Below are 20,666 nucleotides of genomic sequence, written 5' to 3' on the forward strand. Positions count from 1 at the left end.
TGCCTGGTCCTTAAGATACCATCTTCCTGTCCTTTCCGCCCTCTTTCCTTCCTCTAACCCCCCACTTTTCCCGCTGCATTCCTGACATGCCTCAGGGAGACAGAGGGGGCCTCCAGGACAGACAAACAAAGACACACAACATACACAACACACTCACAATGGCACTGGCTGCAGCTATTGTCTGTGTGCACTGAGGAAAAAGTCTTGGTACTTGCATACCAAAAGAGAACACCAATCCCCCTTCACTCAAACATGCATTTGCATCAGCTTGGTTTTTACTTTGTGACATTAGTGTCTGCACGGAGACTGCTGTAAACAGTCTTCTCCTGCTCCTCCCTAAACATTTTTAAAGCTACACCCTTTTGGACCCACACACCAGTAATAAGCCAAAAAACTCTGGCTGGGATTGTGATTCAAACTGAGTGATGTCATGTGATTGTAAGTGAATCATAACAGCCTTTAGTGGTGGAGCTGCTGGTACGGCATGAAAGGCCGGCAGCAGCTTTACGCAGAATGTTAATGCAACACTGACCTCTTCTGGTAGAAACACCACATAGCCAAAACAAAGGACATCCAGATTTTTAAAATGGGTTAACCCTTTGAAACATGGCAAACTGAGCTGATTTCCTTCAAAATGGGGAGAAGGAAATGAGCATCTTAACATGACATGGCCCAAAAAATAGCAAAAAATTCATTAAAAAAAATAAAGTCACAAGAAAATTACCTAAACATAAACACGAAAAAGAAGAGTAAAGAGAAAAAAAAAAAAAAAAACCCAAAACCCCAAAGAAACTAGACAATAACCCCAAAATGTGCTGAAAATATTGTGTGTTGAAAATATATATTAATTATTTTTTCTGTAACATAATTTTAATTATAAAATTATAGGTATTATGAACATATTTTTCAGGACATTTTTCTCTGGCTTATTTTTTATATTTATTTTTCTAATCCCTTTTTTTCCAACTAATTTTGAGGTCAGTCTCGTTTTTTACTTATTTCTTGAAATTGGTGGGAAATTTCTTGCCAGGTTGGTCATTGCCTTTTTCTCCCATGTTCTTTCAAAGAAATCAAACTGGTTTGCTCAAAGGATTAAACAGCTTGTGAGAGGCATCTGAACACAGCACAAAATAACTGATGTCGAGCCAGGTTTCAAAGGGTTAAACAGATATAAGCCTGTAAGTCCAGCACCAAATCTTTGCTGTAGTAATTACCAGTCAAAAGTCATCAAATAATAATAATTATTTACTTGCACTATTGGAAATTCTTTGAATCAGTGGACTTGTGTAGCTGGGATTTCCATGATGGTCAGGTTAAAAGCTGAGCCACATAGCTTAACGCTACATTAGCTGACTAATCCATCTTCCTTACTCAAGCTAACCTCATGTTTCCAGGGTCCAGCTGACACAGATAACTGCTGGATTACAGATGCCCACCAAAGCATGGGTAAACTGTGTGAGATAACCTTTGACACACATGAACAGAAAAGCTCAGTGACATACTGGAACAAGTGAAACCTTAAGACACTTACGGAGGTGTAGTTGGTCTTGCCCATGTTGTGGTTCTGGTTGTGGTTGAGGTTCTGGTTCTCCTGCTCTCTGCACTGCAGCCCAGCCAGGTGTCTCTCCAAGGCTGCCCAGTCCATAGTGGGCAGAGGCTCCTCCTCTACACCCTCCTCCTCTTTGTATCTCCCCATCTGTCCCTCAGTCACTCCACTGCCTCCTCCTCCTCCTCCACCGCCACCACCACCACCACCAACCCCGCCAGAGCTGCGGCTCCCCCTGCCTTGACTGGAGCTGCGGTGGCGGGGCTTGGGAGTCCCCGTGCCCCCCTGTGGTGTCCCGGGGGAGTGGAGCTGGTGGCTCCTGGGCAAAATCAGATTGCCGTTCTGTTTCAGTTCCTCTGGGACAGCTGCGACTGAGGTGGCAGTGCGTCCGCCGGGGGCCGGGAGGGGCGGGACGGTCTTCACATCCTGGAATTCTTCAGCGAGGCTGCGACTGTTCACTGACTTCCTGTAGCCTTCGCCGAGGCCGTCAACCCCCACAACGCTTCCCCTGCCTTCTTCCTGACCAGGAGGCTGTGAAGAAGTGTAGTCTTCTCCGTACTCGCTCTCCCACTCCTCCATCACCTTCTTCTTATACTCTTGGTAGTCCTCGTCTTCCTCATAGTCCTCTAAGGTGACCAGGTCCAGAGAGGGGGAGGATTTGTAGTCCTCCAAATTGGCCAGGTCAAGAGAAGGGGAGCAAGGTGTGACCTTGTTGGAGTTGGACTCTGAGCTGGAGCGACTGGATGCATCACTCCCCAGGTCCATGCCATCCTCCCGGTAATCCTGCAGTGACAAAGGAACAGAGAAAAAGAGTGAAACTGAGGAAAATGCATAAGCAAAGAACAAGAGTTTAAAATAAAGACAATTAAAAGAAATGGCGGGAGAGGGGGGAAATTTAAAGAGAATTTAGGGAAGTGTGCTGACTTTGATTAGTCACCAGTGCTGTGGTTTGAGACTAGCAACCACAAAGAACTTCCTGTCCCGCAGGAACTTCCTTTCCGCACAGATTTTGGTGTCTCTCTTGGACTTGTTGTCTCATCTTCTGATACTAGACTATGCTAAGTGATCATACATTCTTCTGCACTGGCAAATGTGTACATGTGTGTGGGCTTGTGCAACACTTGACACACACAGCGGAGGCGGAGTCAGTGTTACTGGATGTGTCAGAATAATATCCCACCACCCACTGCTACATCTGTACAGCACCACAGGGACAAAACAGGGTGTTGTGAGGGGTGAGAGTGAGTGACACTGACATTCCAACACACAACACAGCAAGCTTTGATGCGGACAGATGAGTACAGAGTTGTTGTCTAACCCTGACTATGTTGCTCCCGCAGAGCCCCAATCGCCGCCTGACTGTTTAGTTCGCAGCTAATGAAAATGTCCACGTTGTTTACAACCCTCCACAAATCTCCACCTGACCTGAGCCTCCTCTTGCCGAGTTATCAGTCTTTTTCTCCACAAGAGTGCATTATCATAATGCCTCATACCACTTTTAAAAGTTAATGAAAAGCAAGGAGCAGCAAAATTTCTCTCAGGGCAAAGAGAAATGAGAGACACATTCCTCTGTGATCCACATTATGAGTTGCTCTGAAAACGAAATTAATTATGAGGATTGCTAATTACTGGTTTAGACCATGAGGACTTGAAGCAGTTTTACACAAGACTCAAGTAGGAGAAACTGCAACACATACAACACTATCCTAATTTTAATGTGCTTTCTTGAGTTTTGGCTACAGACCACACCTGTGCAGACACTGGCTGTTGACGTCAAAGCACAATGCAGAAAATATCTATGTTGGGCAAAGCAATGTGACTCAGCATCTTGTAAAGAAGACACGCAGATTGCTGATGCGGTGTAGAGACATAAGCCACTCTATGATGAGGAGCTCCCATTTCTCTATATGAAATGTTAACGGGTCAAAGAGAATAAGAAGCTGCTGCAGGGATAAAGATGGCAGTGGCTACATGAATGGGGCCATCAAACAGTTATACCCCCTTTTTCACCAAATTAGGTCTAGTTCTTGAACCGATTCCGTTCAGGACTCTTGGACCCTGGGTGCAAACTAGGGAAGCAGCCCGTATCACCACTAGCTTTGATCAGAACCATTGTAATCAAGATTGTGTCATAAAGAGATGTATTTTTGCTATGCACAATGGAAGTAAACAGAAGAAGCAAGATGGCAAATTTCATGAATTACCTGCAATCTTTTGTTTTGTTATTATAGATATTTGTTTCACCCCAAAAAACAAGCATGCACCAACTATTATTGAGGCCACGGCAAGCTCTTTGTTTTCAATGAATTCTCACTCTTTCTCACTTTTCACTTTTGCTGGCCTCATTCTGTCTTGCCAACCTGTAGAACCTGTTCCATGTTGATGGAAAGTCTGGTGAATTTTTATGCACCAATTCGTTCCTTTTTTTGCACCAATTTATGGTGTGCATATCTTTAATCTTGTCATAATAAAATGTGCTACTACTTTCATGATTTTATTGCAGGACAAATGCACATGTTTTATACACCTAGGGGGGCATGTCTGCAGCAGCCACCCACTCCCAAATCTAGACCAATGGCCTTGGCAAGGTGTCATTGGACAATTATCAAAATGTTACTAAAAGAGCTTGGCATATTGCCACTGGAGTGTTGGGACCTCCAGTGTGTTTGGAAAGAGAGAGTCAAATTTAAGTATTATTAACTCACTCATGAACAGTGCCAGAATGTATGACTACTGCTTTGTTTTTTTTATCCCTCAGTCTAGACAGTTATAACATATAAAACCACACATTCAGTTCCTAGAGATCATTTCCAATAATCGCGGGGCTCCTGACATGAGAAACTCCAGGCGCCCCCGTAGGTTTACAACTGCAGGGGGAGGACTTAAGGGCACACAACATTACCAGACTACTTATGGCCTAATGCCTTGAAATCGCTTAGAGCTGGTATTTCACAGCAAAACAACCCAGTCACGATTAATGCGAATATGTAAAATATAATGTTGAGGCTTAGTAATGTAGCACGGATGGTGCAATATATGAATGCATACAGCGTATCAACCTTACCGACGTGCTCATCAAACGCGCTGGATCACCACACGGTCACCAGTCCCCGTGGTGCGCGAACCAGCCTGTCATCTCGGCTTTGTCACCCTCTAAGTGCTATAAAAACCCGGATCCAGGAACCCAGGATTGGTTTTCCTCTCCAAAGTACCGCTAAATAGAAGCGGAGTATCTATCCGAGCTGCGATTTCAAAAATCTCGGTCACCGATCCCTATTTCCTTGAAGAGTTATCCCGATTTGTGCAGCAGCCTCCAAATCAAGCACTTCCAGATATTATCGCGTCAATACACGATGGTCACATGAGCCCGATTAAAATAATGTAATCATTTAAAGTGTGTATGAGAGAGAGAGAGCGAGAGGAAAGGCGCTGCAAGACGGCAGGCAGGAGCGGTAAAGCTGATCCGCTGTGGGATTAACCGAAGCGCAGGCAGACCATAGGCTGGATTTGGTCACAAAATACATGCAAATTGACAGCTGCACCGATCCCCACCCCGCAGCCGGGCGGGTGTCTGGGGGGCGTTTAATTTATGTCAAAGACTCACAACTCTGCCCGTCGCTCTCTAAATGCTTGGCAAGGAGGGCATCATCACATATACGCCCAGTCTTTGCGTGCGTCGAGCGTACACCAAAGCTGCACGCATGACAGTTGCATGATTACATCTGGCAACGTAGATTTTATTCTAAGCAGAGCTTTTGATTTAAAAAAAAGACACATCAGTGAGGTGATAAACATTCGGATGATACGCCTCTTCAGTTTGTCATTCACAGGCTACTCCTATGATGTAATGTTCCCAAAAAGTCCCAGGAGGAAGCTGATATCCCCCCGGCAACAGCGGTGACAGAAACGCCCAATATCACACTATCACGAGGAAGATGACACCCCACTGTAGCTGTGACCCCCTTCTCCATGCACTATAATCGGTCAAAATTAAAGTCACCGCCTGCATTAGTTAAAGCCAAGCCGGGAGCCGAGCTAAAAGTAGATCCAACATCAGTGCCATTTAAACGAGCCCATACTCACTGTCATCATCTTTGCAGCTTCCCCGTCGCGTCTCAAGACATTGTAAAGTGTAAATCCCAGCTGTTAAGACAACGGTGACGGCGCTGACTTGTTTCACAGCAGCTTTATTTTAAGGGCGGGTGGCGGTGGGGCTGGCTGCGCTGGAGAAATGACAGAGAGCCGGTGGATGATTCAGTACAGTCATCGCTCTGAGTGTGTAGTCTGTCCACACAGGAGACAACCGGAGTCCTGCCTGATTGTAAAATACAGCGTAGATGTCTTAAAATCCCAGCTTCCTTCCTTTTCTTTCCTACACACACACACAGACACACACACACGCAGACAGACACACGCGCACACACACACACACACACACACTCTGAAAGATGCCCAGCCAAGAGTCCAACAGCCTGCGCTCTCTCGCTCCCACGTCAGCTGGAAAATAAGCTCGGAGTAAAGAGCGTCTCCTTATATTATAGGCACGTTTCAGGCGGCCTCTACCACTCACTTATAACCGCGAAACAAGCAGCAAAAGTAAGCGCGAAACAAGCATGCTGCTGCTCCCTTGCTGGCACGGGTTTAGTGTTTGTGGAGGCTCTGTCTCTATATAAGCCGGCTCTCTGTCGCAGCCTGCAGCTCCGAGGAGAAAGTGACGACGACAGAACACAACTAAAGCCCAACCTTCTGCACCCACTGACCTTGCAAATGACAGAGAGAGGGAGTGAGAGAAGAGAGGGAGGGGGTATTTAGGTGAATTATTAAACATACTTCTGGTGTTCTGAATTTAGAATATATTTCTGGAGCAGTTTTTTTTAAACCTCTGGGACTATTTGGCTTAACAACACAAAGCTGTCATATTCATCTGAAACTGAGTTTATACTGGTACACCTGTACCATCTAATGCAATCTAACGCAACACACCTGCAATAAATCCAGCCTTTATGATGCTTACAATGTTCAGTTTGGGTTGAGATTTTGTTGGTCATTCTAAAAGTTGTGCAGCGACACTGCCACTGAGAGCAGGTTTTAAACATCTTTAACCCTTTAAACCCTGAGCAAATTGCCTTGATTTATTGGGAAGAAGGCAATGATCAACCTTGCAAGAAATGGACCAAAAAAGATGAGAAATGACCTTAAGAAACAGCACAAAATAAAATTAAATAATAAAATCTGTAACATAATTTTAAATATTTAATTATAAGAATTATAAACATATTTTTTTTTTATCCTTTTTTTGGAAAACATCTCACAATTTTCTGCACATTTCTTGCCAAGTTGCTGATTGCCTTTCTCCCATGTTGTCTCCCAAAAGCTATCAAATCGATTTTCTCAGGTTCCATAGGTCTAAATGCTCATGAAAGTATGGTTATCGCAAGTTTTATTTTTTAAAAAAATATCAGATATGAAATCAGCCCAAAGGGCAAGCTGATTGTCAAACACCTACACATCAAATATCCCATACTGCTCAGAGACTTCTATATTAGATTAACAGTGCTGTGGGAATCCCCAACAGTGCACAAGGAGCTCACAATCTCTCAAACAATCTATACGCCATTAAAGGTTAACTTTCAACACTACTGACATTCTGCCTCTCTAGCCAATAGAGTTTTCTAATTAAGTTTAGCAGAAAATCAGACTGCTCTGACTCAACCCCATACCATGCCACCAGTATCAAAAAATGATTGAAATTTTCAACCCATCTCAACACTGGCAAAACAAACTCAACCAGAAAAAGACTAAACTTATGATACTGTGATATCCAAAATCTAAAACCATATCTAATCTAATTATCAAAATATCCACATTATCTTGATAAATTGCCAGCCATGTGGCAAATATATTGTAGATACATGTCAGTCTTCTTTAGATAGTCTGTCCTAGCGTAATTTGCATTGCTCTTGTTGAATGAAAACACTGCAGTAGACATATGAGCTAACATACACACACACAGATGGCAGCTGCAGTATCAGAGCTGAAGAGGGGTTAACACCAACATGGCATGATATCTTCATGTTGCATTCTCTTTCCTCTTGCAGCAGCTGGTAATTTCCATATTCCAAAATGGAGATCAAGTTAAATGTTAGTGATTAACCAATCTCATCCACAGCCGGAGCAACACGCACTCCAAAGCGTTTGTGTAACAAGCGTTATGATTAAGGAACTGGATCTGCGTCTCTCGAGTGGTAAACCAAACATTTGGAAATACAAACGCACTGAGTTGTGCTGCAGTGATGTTGCTGGGGCACAGCCTTGTAGTTGTTTGACGGATGGGAGCTGTCTTCAGATATGGTGCGATGATTGTATAATAGCAGCACAAAGGACAAACCAGTCCATGTAATAACAGAGTAGTACTTCAAAGACCCCTGGCTGAGCCTGTCCTTCCACGACAGTAGGGACAACACTAGTGGGGATCTCCCCAAAGAGGAGACAGCAGGAGTCCAGCCTATTGCTACTACTCTCATTCCTCGCCGCCTCTGCTTTTAACTCTCTTATCAGCCCTTCCACTCCTCCCCTCCGCTTTTTCTCCCCAATTCCCCAAGCATTAATCGGTCATAGTGAAGCAAAGCGAAGAGTTGTAGAGTTAACTGAATGCCTTTGAGGAGAATATACTTTTGGGGGTTTTATCTTGGAGAGAATGCAAACGCTTTAAGTTCCTATGCTCACCAGGCAATTAACTTATCATTAACTTGTCAACAGGAGGCCAATGTTGTTTAGGGCGCTCTTGCACACACACACACACACACACACACACACACACACACACACACACACACACACACACACACACACACACACACACACACACACACACACAAGCGTGCACACAGTTTTGTTTCTTTGAAGTTTGCCTTCCTCTTTATCGTCAAAGCCTCTGAAAACAATTCTGACATGGCATCCTTCCCCTTGGTGGATTGTTCCATGAAACAATAAAAGCAAGAACAAGCTCGAAGTCAAGAGCGGCAGATGAAGATGTCCAGGATATGCCACATGAAAGCTTTTTGACACATATCTTCAACAAACCTGGAAGGAGAAGATGACTTACTATTCTTTTGATTGTGGTCAAAGAAAGTTCACCGTGCAACACTTCAAGCATCACCTGTTTTTTCCTCCTCCAATCTTCTGAGAAGCAGCGGTGCAGTGTCAAACTGCCATTCAATGGGATTTACCAATCACCAAGAGGCAGAAACATGTGGAAAAACAGCTAGGTCTAGATCTACAGTATCTGGGAAAGCTTTGCTCTATCTGCCTGCCTAACAGTCTATCTGCAGCAGCTATCTGGCAGGAATCACTGAAGGCCCATTACTGACAGAGATAAGGCCGGAGAAAAGAATGCCCCTCAGATAATACCAAAAAGTCAGGGAACATCTTCCTCTGCTTATATCTGTCTCACACGCGTTTAAAAAACAGGGAGCTCTTGACGGTTGGTGAGAAATTGAAACTGTCTCTGCCTTGTCAGGAGCTCACCAACTCTAACGGAGAGACACCGAAAGTGACCTTGGAGGATTCTCCCTCCCACTTTCTCTCTCTTGCCCTCTCCCTTTTCAGGGACCGAGGGAATGAGCTCACCTTAAAATAAGACTCAGGCCAAACCAGACGACAGAAAATGAAGCGTCAGAAACATGACTGTGGTACAAGCCCAGACCTGCAGATGGGAAATGTCCTGCCTGGTTATGAGACACACAAGGCCAGAGAGGCCAGACAATAGATTCAACACGCAGGTCTCTCACCCTGTCATGTCTTTTCCAGATGAAGATGACCCAATCCTGGCTGTCATGAAAGAAATCTTTACACCTCACCGCATATCTTTTTAATGCATCCCCTTTAACACTTGTACCACTTATATGGCCCCTATAGCTTCGACACATACTCCTTTCTTTTATTACCGAAAGCCAAGCAGAGTCCTACATTCTGGGCTCTGAGAAAGTGATGCATAACTGCAAGGGTAAATGGAAAAATGTTAACATTTACCAACCTATTACTGTCTAAGAAACACGAGCATTTCTCTGTGTCTCTCTTGTTCAATCTTGTCTAGAGGACTTTTATACTGAATTTGAAAACCTGGCTTAGTTTCCTGACAATGTTGTATTTTTTATAATGAATAAGTCTATAGTACTCTTCAGTAAGCCAGTTTAAAGGAATCATTTGGCAATATTTTACCACAAAACTTACTGCATTTGTCTGCTGCTTATTGTAACCAGGAATTGCACATTTAAGTTACCTTGAGAAATATGTTTACAACCTTGCTGAGAATCATACACATTTGGATGATACGGATAAAACAAAGTATGTGGTATATAAAATCATAATAAATCATGATATAATAAGTTTTCAGTGAAACAATTGAGAAACTGTCTATATCAAATTAACAAGACAAGAATGTGTCTGTTTCAGCAGATCCAGCAAATTAACCTTTAACCCTGTGGTTTTGACATTGGCTTTACTTCCACATTGTTTAAGTCCCTCAAAACTCTGTCTGTGTAAATTAGTACTTATAACTGAAAAATAAACAATTCTTTCTTCTTTAAATACTTATTTTTCTTATTTCCTTACCTCATTAAAGCCCAATATGCATAAAAGTATTTCAGAAAATAAGTGGTGAAACTGACACCAACTGGTCTTGTGATTGATGAGGTTGAAAAAATATGTAAATGACTATGAAGCATTATTACTTTTAGCAAATATGGAAATGCTTTATGTCTTGTGTGTTATATAGGCTATACACAGACAAATCTCTCCCTTTCGTTTGCTGTAAAATGTCATCATGTCATCTTACTGAGTTACTCTTGTTTTGTGCTAATTAAATAATAACCAGAAATCCAAATAGACTTGCTGCATAAAATATACTAGCATGAAGACAACATTGTATTTAACCTTGTGTAAAACAAGGTTAAGCTTTAACTGGGGTTGCTGAGACTCCAAATGTCTCAGACCTTTGAAACATGTCTCCAGTTTAAGATCATTTTCATCAGCAATTCTCACAAAAATGTGTAAATTATCAGTGTTATAAAACAATGAAACAGATCCAGCCTCAAATCAGAAATACATATTTTCCTCTTTCCTGCAGTGCTATTTATCAATCCAGATTGTTTTGGTGTGACTGTTGGAGATATCAACCACCAGAGATTTCTGCCCTCTAATGACTATAATGGAACTAGATGCACTCGGCTTGTGGTGCTCAAAGCACCAAAACATTTTGGAAAAATTTGAAAAATGCAACAGCAATGTCTCTTTCCAGAAATCATGACCTGGATAATCCAAAGACCTTGTTCTAAGCAGTTTCATTTAGAAACTCTTATGTTTCAACTGAACTACACCTGCCAACCATTTCACCATGCAGATGGAATCTTGTGAGGAATCTCGTTCGAATATAATCCAGAGAAGGCAGAAATCTCTATGGCTGATATCTTCAACACTTGGCAACTCACACCAAAACAATCTATATTGATAAATAGCACTACAGGAAAGAGGAAATATATATATTTTTAATGTTATGGTGACCTGTCCATTTAAGTGTGTTTTTGAGCTGTTAAAAGGGGCTGGGACAGGTTTCCAGGACCCTAAACAGAACAAAAGGTTCAGTATCTTTAAACAAATAAAAAAAACCCATTGATGCAAAATGTCATATAAAAAATTCAATATAGACATAAAACAGTCCTGCAACATTTCCCACAATGATCTAATACACCAAGAAATATAGTAATAAAAGGACATAAATCACATTTTAACTCTATTATAACATTTCTCTAAACTCTGCTTGGACATACACGTTTTTTTCCACACTTTTGCTTCAACATACACACAAAGTGCCACAGAAAGCAGCGTTTGCCCTGAGACTGCAGCAGCAGGATGCACACTGTGTGATGATGAATGGAGATGTCAGATGGTCACAATACAGGTCGGCTACTTAACTGGCCGACTGACCTGTCGTTCTAAATAGAAAGGGTGGTCAAACCATTGAGAGCGGCCATCAATCTCCTTCCTCAACACAATGATGATTTACTCCATTCAAATCACCGAGTGAGTGAAGAGGAGTGGAACAAAGATGAGTGTGTGCCTGAATATCCAGGTGCTCCTCATTTCCAGGGCAACTGCTATATGCATATGTGAATGCAAGCACCGGCATGTGTGTATATTTTGGTTCTGATATGTGTTCATATTCTATGATGCATAACTGTGCACGTCTGTATCGTGTTTTTGTAATTGTGTTTTCACAATGTGTTGAAACCCAAGTGCTTGTATTGGATTATACCACTAATACCTGGCTGTAATATATTGATCTTCCTTTCCATACTGTATATCCAGCCAACAATTTCACTTGGTAACGAAGTGTGAAATGAATTGTGAGAGCAACATCTTGTCCAATGTATATACAAGCACTCACAGCTATTAGATTCATTCAAATGGGAAGCACGTCAGGTTCCAGTCTGCGGTATAGTGTCTGCAGTGTACAGCTTGTCCGCCAATGAGGACAGACTTACCAAATTACTTAATCTAGCTTGGTTTATAGAGGCTAAATGGATCGGACAGTTAAAATAGCAATTCACAAAGCCAAGGATTCATCAAGAAGTCTTAAATCCAAACTAGCAATTACAGAAAAGACCACATACATATGGCCATAAACATAAAGAAAGTGCGGGTGGTGTACAAACTGCGATAAAAGTGATGAAGGAGGAGGCAACATTTTTACTGAGGGGGAGGAGGAAGAGTATTGCATTGATGAAGTCGAGGAAGATGAAATTGTTGCTAATGATAATGTTGACAATCACTGCACAAATCAGATTGATTGCGGCCATGCTTTTGCTGATGAAAATGATAGTTTCTGAGTTTACATTTACAAGTTAGGAGTTATCATAATGACAAGCGTGATTAATCAAAACCAATAAGGTCTGGAAACATATAGCCGAGAGAATAAATAAAATGACACATTTTCTGTGCCAGTTAGCAGCTGAGAAATCTGTCAGGAAAATGTTAAATCCAATCAAAGATCTTAACGCTGCTGGGAAGCTAAATTCAGACCTAACCTCCTCAGGGAAACGGGAACCAGCAGAGTTGGAAAAAGTCAGCCAAGTAGTTAATGAAGTTATGACCAGAGTCACTGCTGTGGAAGGAGATCTTAATCGCCTGCAAGAGAGGAGGACAGAGCCCGAGTCCAGAACCATTTCATCCATGCACACTCTAATGCTAATTAGAGGGAAAGAAGGGAAGGTTTGTAATCTGTTCAATTAGCCCAGCCTGGAGAGGCGTCCTGTGGGGATGAGGAGAGATACAGGCCCGGGACTCGCTGTGTTATGAGCCATGCTTGTAGTGGCTGTAGATGCTGCATACCCCATTTCAATCAAAATAGAACAGGTCAATTATGGTTTGCTCCCCTTATTCTGAACAGTTTGGACCATTTCAACCAAAAATAAATTTACCTAGCTGCAACCATTAAAAAAATAAAAAATTAGATTTCCTGGATGTGAAATGCTAACTGTGGCAACATCAGTGGGTGTGCCATATTCAACAGGTTGAAAAGAGAGGATGGAGAAGTCAAGCGAGAAATTATTGGGAAAAAAGAGCATGTATTGTTCTCACTAAAGGTGCCATGTTGTAAAAGTCGAATTTCCATATCTGTTTTTATTATATGACAGGTATATAGTGCTCCAGCAATGGGAAAATAGGATTTAGATGCCTGTGGTTAACAGCTTAAAGACTTTTTTCGCTCTACAGCATAGAATGCATCAATTACTATTCACACTCATTAGCTTTAAAGCATTTATGTATCTTAAATATTTTTTTGTTGAAGTGACAACGTTGAGTCATTTGACTGTGGTGTACCTTGTTTATAGCCCAACGTTTGCTTTTATGGTGATTGCATTTAGGCTTTAAAAATCCTAAAAGTGGTGTTCATTTTTGAAGATTCTATATCCTTTATTTAACACGCAAAAGACTCATTTAGATTCAAAATCTCTTTTTCAAGAGTGACCTGGCCAAGAGGGCAGCTAAAAACATAGTTACAATAATAAATACAAGCAGAGAAATACAACTAACACACATTACAAAGAGTGAGCACAACCTCCAGTTAAAATGCAACACAGAAAAGTCAAATACATTAATATGTGCAATTTTCGGTTTGAGTGAGAATTAGAGTAGCAATCACACTGATCAAGAGTACTATCTTCTCAATCCCTTAAAGGTGACATAAATTCCCCCACAGTGATCAGCTCAGACAGTTACAGGTCCCTCTGTAAGTTATTCCGAAAAGGGGGGGCAGCTTATTTAAAAGTTTTTTTGCCAAGTTCTATGCAAGGGACAAACATCAAGGGACAGGGGACAAACATCAAGAGAATATTGTGAGAGTGCAGGCCATATTGATTTTGCTTTAACACACGTATTTACACAAATAAGAAAGGAAACAGCTCAAGTAGACTCTTAAATAAAAACCAACCAATGCGATAGTCTGCAGATTGACAAAGAAGGTCATTTAGCAGTAGCGTACAGTGTACAGTGGTGTGCATGATTTCCAAAGCCAGTAATAAAATGTAAAGATTACCTTGCTGAAACAAACATCCAAGTATCATGAATATTTGTTTGCGACAGATCTTGTTTTCTGCAATAATCTTAAATCCAATGGAAAAATCCCATAGGCTTTTTGATGATGGAACCTGAACGATGCTAGCTTCCACATTGACTCACAGCAAAAGCGTCATCCCTAAAACACTCTATAGGTATTATATAAATACTGTGAAAGTATCAAAATACTCAACCTACAAAAAAATGAACACTCCATTTTCAGAAAATGTGACTTAAAACAAGCTGTTAGGACTCACAACTATACTATATAAAGGTAGAAACCTGCTACAGTGCCGTTGCAGTCATTCCTGGCTGCAGTTATGGTGCAAAGATGCCGAGAGCACAGACTTGGATGACCCGGAAACACAGACCAATGAAAGCAAACTTAAAGAAAGCTTAGAGAGACGTGCTTAAAACGGAGGATCCCAGTCATACAGTGAAAACAGGCACACTCAGGCAGACAGGATGAGTAAAATAATGAGGTTTTTGAAAATTAAGGCATGTAAAAATCTTCTGGTAGAAACCCCATATACAAGCATGAACCTAAAAATGGGCATAATATGGGACCTTTAATAGTTCAATAGTCCATGCTCTTGTTGTTTTGGATAAAAACAAAAATTTGTAATAGCGGAACAAAAGATTGCAGGTAATCAGAGCAGCCCTTCATTTCGCTACTGCTGATTAACTCTGCTGTGCATTATGTAATGCCCTTCATTAATGACCCATCCATGATTACAGTGTTTCCCGTCAAAACTGGTGAAAATGCAGGCTGCTTCTGTAGATCAGATAGAAAGAACAGTTCAAGAATAAGGGGTGATTTAGTGGAAAAGGGCAACAGTGGTTTGCATCAGTCTGCGGTAAATGAGGCTGTTGTTCCTGCCAGAGTTATATGTGCAAGGCACAAAAAAATAATGTGTGAAGACAATTTTCATTAATCACAAAGGAGAGACCAAAAGGTTCATATGATAGTCATGGTGAGATTTGTAATGCTTTTTTAGTCATTTTCAAACATTTCACACAAACTGGTTGAATTTCGGGTCAAACTTTTTCCTCCTCCTCTCACTCCTCTTCATGTTCTCCTACAACCTATTAACCCTCCCCTCTTGCTTTTTCTGCAACGTGGCAGAAAACATCCACGTTGGTTAAAGAGTCAGATAGAGAGACGGAGACTCTAAGAGAATGTCAGGTCCCAATCCTACTCTCTCTCTCTGCTGCCTGCCTGGCACCTCTCCACGGCTGTTTCTGTGCCCTGTCAGCAGCACGGCCAGGCAGAGATATGCATCCACCCTGCCCTGTGCTCAGCTCTGCGCCGTGCAGTGCGCAGATGTCCACACAATTTACTGCCCACACCAAATTGGATCACTTCTCTGGTGTTTTGAGCGAGCCTCGCACCTGCTGTTTTCCACCTTCTCTCATAAACGACTAAGCATCCAGCGATTGGGGGTGAAGAGAGAATGGAGGGAGTGGGAGTTTATTTAAGGAGCAAATTAAACCAGAATGGGCTGAACGAGATCGAAAAAAGAAAGGGAAGCAGTTGATGGTTGTTTTGAAAGGAGAATGTTTTCTACTTTTGCAGCAAATCCTTTTCTTACCTGCTCAAATCTATGTAAAGAGTCCACCTCTTAACATGTTACTGCAAATCATAGAATGATCTGCAAGTTTCAGACAGCCACTTAAGATTTACAGCATGCACAGTTTGACTTCTGAGGTAGACATGTAGTCTGCCAGGTCACCCGTGCTATCGAGGTTAAACTGACATCAGCTGTGACATGAGTAGCATCTCAATTTTATTGCCAAGGTGGTTGTCCATAGATCATTACAATAATCAGAGAAAATGACGTGCATGTGTACGCCTGTGTTTTCTAGTGACACGTGAGCACATGTGAACCCTGAGGGATCCTGGCAGGTGGTGGCACACTGTCCAGATCAATTATTGATCCCTCCTGGACTGCCAGGTGTGAGATACTGCTGCATCCCACTCAGACGTGGCCTCATAATTCATCATCGCATAAATGGCAAGAGAGATGAAACCAAGCTGCAAAAAAATAACTGCACCTTCACTTCAGCAGCGACCTTGTTATCGTGTATCAAGAAGCTGAAGAGCAGTTGAGTAAGTGGCAACCCGACTGTTGCACAGATTTTGGATATTGGATGATAGTGCATAATTCAGGTATCTTTAATGCTTACGTGTTTTGGAAAGTTTCTACAAGGATAACTATGTGATGGGATGCACATTCTTTGATGCATGAAGGCACCACCCTGATGTCCACATCCTTAGTTTCTGCCTCTCTACATATAGAGCACTCTGCTTCCTGAACAGGCACTGACCACTGGCAGTGGAGTTAAACTGCATCTTGCAGAATCATCCAAAGTGAACATGATATCCAGGGTTACTGCTACGATACATGCTGTCACATGTGGGCATTGCTTTCCATAATGAACAGTGTACATACTGGTGGTGCAAACTACAGCCGGTACATACTCTCATACACACACACACACACAAACACATTTATAATGTATACCAATATATACATTTCAAAGTCCCTTTTATTAATTCAAGCAGGCAATGTTTTAACCCCAAAGTTGCCCAAATAAATACACAATAGAAGCTAGCAAAGCTTTCTCAGCAATTCAGATAAAAATCTGTGTGCGAGTGTTTATCTTCTGTGTACAGTTTATCAAATTAAGAGTTCTCTTTATTTGATATTTATTTAGTTTGAGTTATATTAAAGCAGTCTGCCACTTAGTAGCCCTTATTCAATCAGGTTATTGGTCTGCACAATATCCAGTCTTTGACCTCTTTGTTTATTACAGAGAATCATCATATGTTTCCACTGACTATGACAGTTTAATTTTCATTCCACGTGTGGTGGTAGCTCATCCATACGTGAACTGATTACTGCACAGGCTTTTTGCCTTTTCTATTTACTGCACATTTAATCTTTCAAGGTGCTCTTCTTTAGTTCTGTTCTGGGAGTAAATTGTCATTCAGACAATTTAAATCTTGAAATTATTCTTCAATCATATTACAGACTCGACATCTTTATCTATTTAATTGTATATTCTTGCCCCGCCACATCAAGCCAATGGTCGGCTGTCAGTCAATGGTGGGATGTCAGTTAATGTCTGCTGCCCTGGTTTTTGCAGTGTGTCCTGCACCACTGGCCCTAGTCAATGGTCATTGTCTGTTTTTCAGCCAATTTGGCATGTCAAAAAGGTGTCAGAGCCAGCGTTGCCTGGCGATGAGTGAAATCACTCTGATTGGCAGTACAGCTGAGTACATGAGAAGAGAAATGGAAGTCAGGAAAGTAAAGAAACAGCAAAAGTCAAGAAGGAGTAATATACTGGTTGTATTAGGTAAGAGATTAGGTAAGAGAGAAGAGGTAAGAGAAGATTTTGTTTTAGCTACTGAGCGCTTAAGCAGAAATGGTTCATGATGGTTTGTGTTATTGTTTGCTAATGCCGGCAAATATCCTTAGTTCTTTCAAAATGTGGTTGTGTTGGTGTGGTGTTGAGCTAACAGGCTAACTATCAGCTTGAATCTGTCTGGTTGGTCTTCTGGTTTCTCCTTTTGATTGAGGAACAAAGAGTTCTGCCACCTACTGGTATAGAGTTATTTCTTCTCACACAAGCGCATAACGTAGTGCCAGATGGCAACAACTGGCCTAGTTCTTTGATAATAGTCTGTGCCCTACTACTGTGACAAATCTCTTTCAAGGTTAGGTTTAATTTCTCTCCCATCTTTTCAATTCACCGCAACTGGATTGCTTTTTTTCCTAAATATCATAGTATTTTTTGTTTGCTGAGTATAAGCACTGTTTCCTGTTTCCTTTCAGCTAATAGCCTTTCTAATTGTTTTCTTGGTTCCTAAAAGCATTTAAATCAAAATAATTACCACCAGCATTATAGTGTGCATAAACTCATTTACTGTCTGCCTTTCTCTTTCTCCCCAATTCAGCATTAAATATACACTTATTCACCCTCGTAGTACTGGATGCTGCATTACAGGATAACATGGGCAGAAATACCTGTAATATTTAATCTAAAACACTCCAGTATATTATTAAGTCCCTCATGAGACCAGACCCTTTCAAGGTGAAGGTTTAGCTGTATGCTTTTTATGTTCTGATATCATTAGGGGGATTTTTTGCACTCTTGATACTATACAGTGTTCCTGTAATATATCCTTGACTTGATTTAAATCATCCTCATTATTTTTGCTGTCATGTCAGTGTCTATTATTTAGTATCAGTAATTGGATAATAAATGATCTTTGCAACATCACCAGGCATTCAGATTTTAACATCCTTCTCACAGGGGGTCAAAGACATAAAAAATAGTCAATAACTAAAAAGAGCATTGCACAGTTAATGGTCCCTATAACAGCTGCATGTCTGTCGTACTGCATTTATCTTTTCTAAACAATGTAAATGTTGTCTTTCTTGCAAATTGTTGTCTCTTTCATATGACAATATTCTTTGGTTGAAAGACCATCCAAATGCACATGGACAACACAGCCAAAGATCAGTTGATCTTGTTTTGACTTTAGTGCCACAAATATTCCTGTAATTGATCAGACAACCAAACTGACTCTAAATCAGTTTGCAACATTCACACTCCCTGTTTTCGTGCAGATAGAAGACACATTCAGAGATTAGCTAAATGATGAAGTCATTTAGGAGACAGTGGAGGAAATGAGATCAGATTACAGAACTTTAAATCATAATAGCCTTCTTTTTGAAGTGGATTATATAATACAACAGTGATGATTAGAGCTAATCCATGACCACAGAGCATGGATAATGGAGGAATCACGGAATAGATTGCCAGAGTTTGTATGAAACGATGGTTTGGTTTCTGTAATTACATCTGTCATTTGTTAATAAAACGATTCTGTGGAGACCGGGGTAAATATCCGACCCACCGGCACTGGCGTGGTCATCGCAGCTCTGCTTTGTTAACTAACGGGCAGGTGGATTGGCAAGGCAGATAATCAGAGAGATGCTTTGAATATGATCCAGCAGAATTGAAATATTCGTAATTAAAACAACGCTGAGCCAGAGCGGTGTGTATAATTTGCTCTTCTAAAAATAAGACCAATTTATCCAATAGCACCTGCAGAAAACCCTACTCTGGAGATTTGAATGTTTTCTCCACTGAAAAGCAATAATGTACAAAAGGCAATCCAGCCTGGACCATTGAGAGAGCCATAATGATAACCAGCCACTCCTTCAGAGATGCATGCCCTGTCAGAGGCAGTGCCAAGCCCCTGGAACTGAAGAGCGAGGATGTCACCTCGGCCATTTTGGCACAGAATACACCTGGAGGGGGCCTTATCACTTCCATCGTGATGATCAACCCCTTCTCAGAGCTACTCATGTGCTCCCTTTCATTTGTCACATTCCTCCTTCATCAGAGCTCGTCAATGAAACACTTTTGTGTCTTTTCTCATCTTCCCTGGCCCTATTCTTCTCTCTTTCAACTCTTCTGTATTCTACATTCACCACCTCTCTTCATCTCTCTCCTCCAGGCTCTCTGTGCCATCTCTGATGCTGCATAGAGCGTCAGAGATGCTGCTGAAGAGGCTGGGAGGGTAAATAGGCATGAGGGCAGCAAGCCCACAGCTCCCTGGCAGAGACGGTGGGGGGAGGATCATCAGCAGAATATTGAGAAAACCACCCTGACAAAAGGAATAAGAAAGCAAATGGAGCTTGCAATAGAGTGTGTTGAATCATCCAAAAGCTAAACAGCAGGGTAGCGCATCAATATAGTAGCTGATAGGTGAATAATGTGCATGCACGTGTGTTTGTCTGTGTGCATGACTTTGTGACTTTGTACTCTATTTGACACAATGTTAGTCAGCTCCAAAGAAAACAAAAACTTGCAAGTGATGTAAAAGAGTTTTCCATTTGCATCAGCAAGAATGGATTCTGATTGTTGTAATTTACAGAAAAGGCAGGTCACTAGGAGTTTATGAGAGGAAGTTTTGCACAATGTCACTTTGTTGAAGATTAAAGCTTTAAACTGCACGTTAATTTACATTTGAAAGCACTCCTTGTTTATCAGTAAATAAACTGAATTATGGTTCATATTTGTGTTATGTAGGAGGGTGAGATGAGGTGGGAGGTAAAGACAGCATGAGGCTGCCTTAGTTTTATGTAAACATGCTGCAATTTTAATGGACAGTAACGTCCTCAGCAGGCCCCCCCTGCGAAGAACGGAGGGGATGGAGGGAAGGGAGGATGTGGGAGGCTTTCAGACCACTTTGCTCCTTTCAATCTGTCAATTTGCCCTGCTTTTCCCATCCTCCCTCTCTCCTCATCTTCCCATCTTCTTTCACCTAAGGTCTACTCATGCATGTTATCACTAAGCTGGCAGCAGTGGGAGGCTACAGAGGAATTCTTATGCCCGAAACGCTCCCCTGGTGCCATCCAACCCTCCGCCACTCCATCTCCATTTTCACTGCCATCGCTCCACAGCTGTCCTCCTCTCTCACTACTGT

General features: G+C 41.6%; 1 protein-coding gene across 5 annotated transcripts in view; it reads right to left on the minus strand.

Moving 5' to 3' along the window:
• Nucleotides 1-20,666, minus strand: part of schip1 (schwannomin interacting protein 1) — a 272,051-nt gene that overhangs the window by 45,711 nt on the left and 205,674 nt on the right. For 3 of the 5 annotated variants that reach the window (XM_088078994.1, XM_042486621.2, XM_088078993.1), the window contains exon 9: nucleotides 1,532-2,329. In XM_088078994.1, coding sequence (XP_087935120.1) covers nucleotides 1,532-2,329 — 798 coding nt within the window. Of the gene's footprint in view, nucleotides 1-1,531; nucleotides 2,330-4,610; nucleotides 5,151-5,629; nucleotides 6,242-20,666 lie in introns of those variants that run through there. The other 2 variants (XM_088078996.1, XM_088078995.1) reach the window with 2 other exon arrangements.

This window comes from Plectropomus leopardus, chromosome 6, assembly GCF_026936395.1.
Source record: "Plectropomus leopardus strain MGB_pleo_1.0 chromosome 6, ASM2693639v1, whole genome shotgun sequence".
In the NCBI taxonomy this organism is placed as follows: Eukaryota; Metazoa; Chordata; class Actinopteri; order Perciformes; family Serranidae; genus Plectropomus; species Plectropomus leopardus.